This window comes from Triticum aestivum, chromosome 4D (assembly GCF_018294505.1).
Source record: "Triticum aestivum cultivar Chinese Spring chromosome 4D, IWGSC CS RefSeq v2.1, whole genome shotgun sequence".
NCBI lineage: Eukaryota > Viridiplantae > Streptophyta > Magnoliopsida > Poales > Poaceae > Triticum > Triticum aestivum.
Window position 1 is genome coordinate 428,800,452 of NC_057805.1, and position 9,582 is coordinate 428,810,033.

The window sequence follows — 9,582 nt, forward strand, 5'->3', positions numbered from 1 at the left end:
TAGTCTCTAATTTATTTTCAATTTTAAAAAGATAAAAGTAGTTCCTAGTTTAGTATAACTAACTATACTACTGCCATATTAACTATGGCACCCAAATAAAATAGTTTAGTATTTTACTAAATATAAAAGGCATTTATTTAATTGTTTAAGATATTGTTTTATTTATTTTAGTGCATTTAAATAATTTATAAAAATAAGGTTTCACCACCATAATTATCTATGATTTATTTGCTACATTTCGAACACTCTAGTTTTAATATTTGAAAAAAATTATTGTCTAACTTGATTTTGAATTTGAATTCGAATCGGTTTCGAACTAACACGAGATTAGCCACAGTAATCGAGGTGACATGGCATGATTAGCAGAGGTTCACTGTAGCTTAAGTATCCGGGCGTCACAGGCTTAGATTTCAGCCCCAGTTGCGAGGCAGAGACTGCTCAAGCGTATCAATCCTGGAATATAACATAATTTTGCTACAAAAATTGAGAAGGTACTGATAAGCTACGTTCTCTAGATTAGAACAAAATCGTCAGTCCAACATTCTATCTTTTCATCCAATTCAATCCTCTTGTCGACCATCATCGTCAAATGGATAAATGGCAAAATAGAAGTTATCAAAGCAATTGTGGGCTTGTGGCGTCCGGAAAAGGGTGCCCCCATAGATGGCCTAAAAGATTAGCATATGCGGCCCAGCTGAAATGATCCACCATTACTGCCATTGCTCTTGAGCTTTTTTTCCTGCCATTGCTCCCAAGATTTTTCTTTCTGCAGAGACAATATGAACATAATGCATGCTGGCATCATATATCTGTCAATACAAAATGTTGGTCGATGTTGTACAACAACAAACCACCAAACTAGCCGTTGAAGAGTGATTTAAAGTATGCACTTATTTACCTTCATTTTACTAGCAATGGAAGGAAGCCATTTCTCTCCCCTGACCTTCTTCAGCTGGTTCACCCTTTCTTCCTCCCTCTTGGCTTTGGTCTTTGCTGCAGTTTCTCTAGCTTCCATTCTAGCCAATGATATTTGGGATGCTTCTTTCGCGGAAACAAGTACGTCGTTACCATCAACAACAACAGACTGAAGCATATGTCTGAACTGAAATCAGGGTCGCAGTACGATAAGTAAAACATACGACCATAAGCTCACATGCATATGTATGATTATTGTGAAAATAGATATCAAACCTTCTTTGATTTCTCGTCGACCTCTGGCCCAGGAAGAATCTTTGGTCTCTTGAGTTGCACATGGTATTTATCTAGAAATAAACATTAGCATGAATATGTATTATCATCATGAAAGGATTTATCCACCAAGATTATTAAAGATAATCACATTCACGACATACCTACGGCATCCATTCTGATGCCAGGAGGTGCCTTTTTAAATAACTTTATCCCTCCCCCTGTTTCCTCGGGGTCAGCCAAGTTCAAGCAAGGATTCCTCACTATTTCGAGATTTTTCTCTAACATATCGTCCAACATATTTCTTACCTGAAACAAATCAAATGAAGTTTGTAAGATCATAATGCATAACATAGTATGACTTCCTAATGCCTAACCAAAAGAAAGAATGATATAAACAGAAGAACAACTGAATGAAGGGCAGAGAAAAAAAAAACTTAAACAGGAAAATTTTGTTTAAGTGAAATGGTTATACTATAGTTGTAAACTGGCAGGTCTGAATGGTGAATACAGGGCAACATTGTGCCAGCTTTTTCCAGTTGCTCATCAGGCTTGCCAGGTGAAGTGATGAACTACTACATTCTGAAAGGATCATGCAAGTAAACGGTACAGAATTCTGTAGATGTAGAATGTAAATCACATGGTGTAATTGCAAACTACTGCATATTAAAAGGATCATGCAAGTGATGAACTTACTTTGTGGCTGGGACAGGTACCAACAGAAACTAATACGATGATCTGGAGGCCCACCGGAAATTATTTAACATATGGAACGGGGCATCTACCAAAAGGTGAAAGCAATAAGGGGAATTGGATCGATTGCAATGCAAGATGGGACATTATTTCCTAGCGGCAAAGCAAGTTCATTTTTATTTTACTGGGTACTGACAAAATTGATTTTTACTGGGTGGCGGCATAGTAAGTTGTGGCATTTTATCAAACAACAAGCGAGAAAACCTCCAAAATGGCAATGGTGCAGTACACATCCTATATGGAGTGGAACATGATTGATTATATCCAAAACTTCAGTCTATGGGGTAACATGATGGGTTTTCTCAATTTACCAACCATAGCTACTCTGCAAGAGTGTAGCTACTTATGTGCATCCGCTGGTAACACTGATATATTTCACCCGAAGATACAGTACATTTGAAGCAAAAATGCAGTTGCTATTGCTAACTCACTATGTTAACCCAGACTAATCCGGGTGAACCAGCTAATTCTAGTTCGTCCACGGACCACAGGACGAATGAAGTATGCATCAAGCTTTGAAAACAGCACTGAATTAGAACAACAAAACCAAAGACCATGTCAAGCAATGAGCTGCAGCACTGATTTAGGAGCAGAAGAAACCAAAGCTTTGCGCCTGATATTATGCAGCTAGCAAGCCTAAAGCAAGGGGCGAACGTGGAAAGCAAGATACCTTGATCTGGTACAGCTTGAGCCCAGGCGTTTGCGCCTTCTTCTCATCCTGCGGCGGCTGCTCCAGCCCGTTGCTGTCCTCCTCGACGCCGCCGCCGCCGCCAGAGGCGGCCTTCGCCGCGCCGTTGGACGACGGGTAGCCGAAGCCCCCTACAGCTACAGAGTCGATGGCCGCCCTCCACGAGGCGTCTCCGTCATCGTCGCTGCTGCTGCTCGCCGTCGGGCTGCCGCTGCTGCCGCCGCCGCCGCCCATCCTGCTGCTCGAATCGACTCAGCTCGCTCGGCCGGTGGTGCGCACTTGCGCTCTGCTTTTGGGCCGGTTGTGCTCTGGGTTGAGCTGGGCCGGGCCTAACCTGTTTCGCACCGACCCCCGCGGCTCGAGCCGTGTTCGTTCTATTCTATCACGGGCTGAGCCGCTGACGAATAGGCCAGCCGCCTACTATTCCCTTCTCTTTCCCCGACCCCAACACTTGCGGTCGTCAAATCTCGCCGTCCCACCTCGCCGCCGGCGAAACCCGACCGCCCGGCAGGGCAACCGCACCACCGGCCGGAGGCCCGCGCTTGTAGGATAGTCGGAGATGGGGAAGAAGCAGCATAGCAAGGACCGGATGTTCATAACTGCCACGGAGTGGGCGACAGAGTGGGGCGGCGCCAAGAACAGGGAGGCCATCGCGCCATTCCAGCGCCTCCCCTTCTACTGCTGCGCGTAATTGCCTACTCTCCCTGCCCGCTTCCCCTGTTCCCGCACCAGCCTTGCTGGAAGATTTGCCTGCTTACTTCTGTTCTCTTGGTAATTTAGGATTCTGATTCGAATTTCGGGAGAGCTTGAGCTTATAGGGTTTCTTCCTTAGGGCATGAACTTATTTTTTGTGGATCTTTTAGTTGGTATATGCCACTAGTTAAGCTAGTTAGTTACCTTTGTAAGCTCCAAATGCTCAAATTCAGCTCTGGATATTGACCTTCATACGATTCGAATTTAGCCACATTAGCAGTTGATTAGTAAGTAAAGTTAATCCCTCTTCTTCAGCCACTGATTATCATTTCATTGGATATTAGGCTCACGTTCTTGCCATTTGAGGATCCGGTGTGTACGGCAGATGGAAGCGTCTTCGATTTGATGTAAGTGCTTAGGTTGTTCTTCTTTGGATAACTTATTGGTAGGAGAGCTGACAAGGTTGGGATTCTTATTTCTTGCTTCTGAATGTAGGAGCATAATCCCATATATTAAAAAATTCGGGAAGCATCCGGTAACTGGAGCAGTGCTGAAGCAGGAGGATCTAATTCCTCTCACTTTCCACAAGAACACAGACGGTGAGTTAAATCTATGGCATGAAAAAGTCGATGTAGCCTGAACCAAATAGAACTGCACGAATGAACAGTAGTAAATTCCTTTGATGTTAGTTGATCTTCTGGTGCCATTATGTTAATATTTACTCTTTTCATGCAGGAGAGTTCCAGTGTCCTGTTTTAAATAAAGTTTTCACAGAATTCACGCATATAGTTGCTGTAAAGACTACGGGGAACGTCTTCTGTTATGAGGTGGGCTTTAGACTTTGGTTAGCTTATATAATAGTGTTTTTCAGGTGGTCAATTTGGTATGCTCATAGCTGATTGATTATTGCTTTGTGCTCATAGGCAATCCAGGAGCTTAACATTAAGCCAAAGAATTGGAAAGAGTTGCTAACCGATGAGCCCTTTGCACGAAAGGACTTGATAACAATTCAGGTAGCTGTCTGGAAGGACAATATATATTACTCATTGTCTTATTGACAATTAATACCCTAGCCTAATGCTGTTTGCCTTCTGAACTTCTGTAGAATCCAAATGCGCTTGATACCAAGGTCCTAGGGCAATTTGATCATGTTAGACAAGGCCTCAAACTTGATGATGAAGGTTCAATTATGCATCCTCTTTCCCTTTTACTTATTTTGTGTTGGCTGTTTTGTATCTAACATATGTAATCTTTCCTTTTGATGTAGATTTACTTATGTAGTCTGACTATCCAACTTCTGTGCAGAGTTGCAGCGGATGAAAGATGATCCAACCTACAACATAAATGTTGCCGGTGATCTTAAGCAAATGATGAAGGAACTTGGGACTGAAAAAGGAAAATTAGCTTTTCTGCATGGTGGGGGAGGACAGAAAGCTCAAAAGGAAAGAGCTGCCGCACTGGCTGTCCTTTTAGCAAAAGAAGAGAAGAGTGACTCAAAATCGAGCAAAGAACCTAAACCTCCTCAACCATTCAGTGTTGTGGATGCTGCTTCGGCTTCTGTTCATGGCAGAAGCGCAGCAGCAGCAAAATCTGGCACTGCTGAGAAAACTGCTGCTAGAATTGCTATGCACAGGGCAGGGGATCGGGATCCTATAAATGCTAAATTGGTATACTCTCATCTCATCTTTATGTCTTATATTTACATAGACCTTTTGTTACTTGTGTAGTTGGTGCTTGTCTTATGGAGTTGATTCGGTGATTTCAGGTTAAAAGTCGTTACACTACTGGAGCAGCTTCACGTTCTTTCACGTCGACTTCCTATGACCCCGTTACCAAAAATGAATTTGAGTATGTTAAAGTTGAAAGGAATCCAAAAAAGAAAGGATATGTTCAGTTGCATACCACCCATGGTGATTTGAATTTGGAGCTTCATTGTGATATTACTCCTCGGACATGTGAAAACTTCCTAACACATTGTGAAAATGGTTACTACAATGGTCTTATCTTCCATCGTAGCATCAAGTATGTTCTCCTATTCTATTAGCCGTATATAAATCGTGTCCATTCAATCATTCCCTTCTTTACACTCCCTCCGTTCGGAATTACTCGTCCAAGAAATTATGTATGTATTTTAGTTGTAGATACATCCATTTTTGTGACAAGTAATTCCGAACGGAGGGAGTACATGATTATGGCTATATATCTAAATGTTGTCTGGTTTGATCATTACCTTTTTACAGAAACTTTATGATTCAAGGAGGTGATCCAACTGGCACAGGAAGCGGAGGGGAGTCCATATGGGGTGGTCAACCTTTCAAGGATGAACTGAATTCAAAGCTGCTACATTCAGGAAGAGGTGTTGTCAGCATGGCGAATTCTGGGCCCCATACCAACGGGTCGCAGTTTTTCATCTTATACAAGTCCGCGGCACATTTAAATTTCAAACATACAGTGTTTGGCATGGTGGTTGGTGGTCTGCACAATCTTTCAGCAATGGAAAAGGTTCCTGTTGATGATGACGACCGCCCATTGGTTAGTATGATTGTTTTAGTTTCATCTGCATTTTTTACTTTATTTTTGAAATGAAAATACCTTATGCTTTTTTTCAAATAAGATTTTGTGGCCACAAAACGTTTGGCCATTAACTTTGGCACAACTGCAGTACACTTGTCTTTTAAGCACTGTGTTTCATAATATTTTAGGTATAATTTATGTATTGTTTTCGGCATAGAAACATCTGACATGGTATTTCTGGTTTTTAACTTTTAACAGGAGGAAATAAAGTTACTGAAAGTTAGTGTATTTGTGAATCCTTACACGGAACCAGACGAGGAAGAAGAAAAGGCAAAGGAGGAGGAGAAGAACAAGGATGAAGATCATGTAATGCTGCCTTGCATCTTGTTTCAGTTAGATTCCAGTGCCTCTTTGCATTTACTCTGATGATTTTAACATTTTGTTTGCATTAATCCAGGATAAGGTGGGGTCATGGTATAGCAACCCAGGGACTGGTGTTTCTGCTTCAACGAGCGCTGGTGGTGGAGTTGGCAAGTATCTCAAGGCTCGGACGGCTGGCTCTGCTGATGCCACTGGAAATGCCGCCACAGCAGATGATTCAAGCAAGAAGAGAAAAGCGAGTGCTCCTAGTGTAGAATTCAAAGATTTCTCTGGATGGTAGATGACGTGAATTTCCCCTTTCTTCTCGGAAGAAACAGCAGGTTGAAACTTTGTAACATTTGAGCATATGCGCCCATGTTATGATAGTGTATTAACTGTCCAGAATGCGGTCTCGCAGCTCACAGCAGATTTTTCAGAATCCACATCTTAGTCAAACACGCATGCTCAGTACTTGAGTAAATGTTTCCAATGGTCTATTCTATTAACATTAAGTGAAACACAACTGTCTGGAGCAAGAGCCGCATAAACATTTATGCATAATACGTATGATATTTTCTTTAGATGTGCGCATACAGATCTTGTGTTCCGCTAAGAATTATGCTAGTAGAAAGTCAAATGACTCAGAATGATGTTAATAGAAAGGCGAATGAGTGAGGCACGGGACGAGGTGCACACGCCTTCGCCAAGCTTAGCAGCTGTTGTTATATCTGTAAAACTAACTAATAGTGTTCACCTACAAAAAACCTGTCAATATTGTTGTGTAGGTGTTATTTACCAACCTTACCACATAGAGTAACTTAGATACTCAGGCATGTTGGGATAACCCTAGAGCACTGCACAGATATGTACATGTGGCTAAACCAGAATATCTTGAAACATGGCTAAACCAGAACGAGATCATAGAAAGTTGCAGTAACAACTAAATTTATCACGAGTCCAAAAGAAAACTAAACTCTATCATATTATCCATCTTGCAGAACATGTTCACCAAAGGTGAACACACAGCCACCAGATAAACCCTTGAAAGGACTTAACGTCGACCTGTACAGCGCGTAGAATCGACCATTTGATGAACTAAAAAGTAGAAAAAGAAGATGAAATCCTGTCTGGCTCAAAAAGCTGAAACGAAACTAAACTCCGAACAACCACTCTGCCAGCTCCTTACTTTTATTGAAAACTACGCACGCTTGAGCAAAACGACCAGAATAGACGCGATGGCCAGGAGCACGAAGGACGACGGGCCATTTGTGAAATCCTTCTTGGTGTTGATGATTAGGGTCTTCAACATCCCCTTGCTCTGGCCCTCGTCCGCCGTGGCCACCAGGTCCTGCATTATGCTCGAAAGATTCGTCACCATCTCCGACACGAACGCCTTCATCATCTGAATGTAATCACTGAATGCGTCTCCCGGCGAGACGACACCATTGCTGCTCTGCGAGCTCTCGGCGTCGCTCAGCTCAGCTTCGTCAGTGACACTTGATGACTCGCTGAGGTCTGAGAACGGGAAGATACATGAACCAAGTTATTACTTATACTTTTCTAATGGTTAACTGAATTAGATGTATTAAATGATGGCTGGGCGCTTACTTGTCTTGTAAAACTCCACAAGTTTCTTATTCTTCATCACAGCTTCCCAGACATTCTTATCAGAAGCAAGCGAAGCAACAACATCCTGCAGCCCAAGTAGAACCGTAAATAAACAACAATGCTGAGTTGTTTACACTTAATGCCAACTGAAGTTGCATGAATACAAAAAAGGGCTGACATTATGACAATATATGAAATAAACTTATCTTCTGATGCTAGCAGGAAGAAATGAAAAAAGCATGACTCCACAACACATCATTAGGGTGACCTTGCCTTGACACCTTCAGTATAAGTTGGAGCTTAATTACCTGAGCTTCAGGACTCTCGTGTAGCATGGTGAAGGCTTCAATAACACGTGCAGAGGAGGATCCAGAGGCAACGGATAAACTGTCATGCTGCTCTTCATGCTTAGATGCTTCTGAATGGAGATGATCCTGAAATGTTTCCTGAGCAACCTTTGTGGGATCATCAAGGCCATCATGGGAGATATGTGTCTTGGAGATATCCAGGCGGCCACCATGGGAATCAATCTTGGCGCTGGTTGCATGAACACAAGTCATCAGTTTGTTAGCAAACACAACATCTGGCACACAAGCCAAAAGGCCCAAAGCGGCATACATATGAAAAGGTACAGTAAGGAAACTAATCGAATACAGAATTGTATGACATGGTTGGAAGAACAACTCTACATGATTGACACGTGGAGATATTTCTAGGGTTTGGATCAGACAATGCTTTCAGAACATGCAATGGAAATCCTAAACAAGCATTGGCGTGATTTTCCGTGAATCAAAATTCTGATGGCACGATTCCAGCAAACGAGCACTTGGGGGCAGGAACGTCAGAGATAAACATGAAGGGTGCCTAAATTTTAAAAAATCTTGAATCTATCGGGAAAATGCTGAACGCTCCTGATACCAATTTGGTCTTACACCGGACAACAGATAAGAACAATCTAATGAAAAAGAAGAACAGAACAGGGTCAACCACTATATAGGGCTTTGTCACTGCCTAACAACCAGACGTGCAATCGCATCAGTTTGCAACTAAAACTTCATGGACATGAACCATATCTATCAAACTATCACCAGTTTGGCCGCATGACATTAATCAATCTAGTAAAACAAAGGAGACCGGAAGGAGAAGTAACAAGTAATTAGGAAAGTTTAGCGCTGCGCACATCTCGAAGGCGTCCCTGAGGTCGAGGGTGGCGGCCATGGCCTCCTCGTGGGAGGGCACGGGGCCGAACACCTCGCGGTCGGGGATGTACCAATCGTCGAAGGTGGTGGCCGTGGACGCGGGGCGGGTGTCGGCCGCGGCGGCGGAGGAGGAGGAGGGCAGGGCGGAGCGGCGGGCGTTTGAGGCGGAGCGGTAGCCGCTGATGAAGGCGGCCCTGGCGGCCGCGCGGATCCCCATGCTGCCGCCTCCCATCGCCTCCGATCTCTCTCAAGCTCTGCGGGAGAATCGACTCGATCGATCAAAGCCCGGGTAGAATGGCGGCGACCGGGTATTTAATAGCCGCGGAGGGTCAGGGAAGGTCGCTTGGTGATTAGGGGGGCGCCGCGGGATCTGGACCGTTGATCCTGGAACGGACGGATGATGGGGTGCGGCGCGGTGCACGAGGGGGCCGTCCACGTCGAGTCCTTGCGCAACACGGGCGTAATCCTTTTGCTGATACGCGGCGGGCAGTTAGTTGCGTAGGGAATCACGCCGCTTATCTCGGAGATTAAACAGGCCAAAATCACCGGGCCAAACTGGAGCACGCACTTTTTTTAAGG

The 9,582-nt window shown here is 43.7% G+C and overlaps 3 protein-coding genes across 3 annotated transcripts; 1 reads left to right on the forward strand and 2 right to left on the reverse strand.

Annotated features, from left to right (window-relative positions):
• Window positions 1-359: 359 nt before the first annotated feature.
• Window positions 360-2,940, reverse strand: LOC123098371 (uncharacterized). The gene is made up of 5 exons (XM_044520341.1): window positions 2,612-2,940; window positions 1,353-1,497; window positions 1,192-1,262; window positions 899-1,102; window positions 360-766 (listed from the first exon to the last, which is right to left on the reverse strand). Exons 1-5 carry the CDS (start codon window positions 2,861-2,863, stop codon window positions 677-679), a joined length of 762 nt encoding a protein of 253 aa, XP_044376276.1. The 5' UTR covers window positions 2,864-2,940; the 3' UTR covers window positions 360-676.
• A 77-nt stretch (window positions 2,941-3,017) lies between these two features.
• On the forward strand, window positions 3,018-6,669 carry LOC123098370 (peptidyl-prolyl cis-trans isomerase CYP65). Its single transcript, XM_044520340.1, has 11 exons — window positions 3,018-3,316; window positions 3,667-3,729; window positions 3,818-3,921; window positions 4,058-4,149; window positions 4,246-4,335; window positions 4,428-4,503; window positions 4,628-4,989; window positions 5,088-5,344; window positions 5,563-5,854; window positions 6,095-6,202; window positions 6,294-6,669. The coding sequence occupies exons 1-11, from the start codon at window positions 3,189-3,191 to the stop codon at window positions 6,495-6,497; spliced, it is 1,776 nt and encodes a 591-aa protein (XP_044376275.1). The 5' UTR covers window positions 3,018-3,188; the 3' UTR covers window positions 6,498-6,669.
• A 490-nt stretch (window positions 6,670-7,159) lies between these two features.
• On the reverse strand, window positions 7,160-9,311 carry LOC123100194 (uncharacterized). Its single transcript, XM_044522157.1, has 4 exons — window positions 8,985-9,311; window positions 8,113-8,341; window positions 7,805-7,889; window positions 7,160-7,711 (listed from the first exon to the last, which is right to left on the reverse strand). The coding sequence occupies exons 1-4, from the start codon at window positions 9,233-9,235 to the stop codon at window positions 7,395-7,397; spliced, it is 882 nt and encodes a 293-aa protein (XP_044378092.1). The 5' UTR covers window positions 9,236-9,311; the 3' UTR covers window positions 7,160-7,394.
• Window positions 9,312-9,582: the final 271 nt, after the last annotated feature.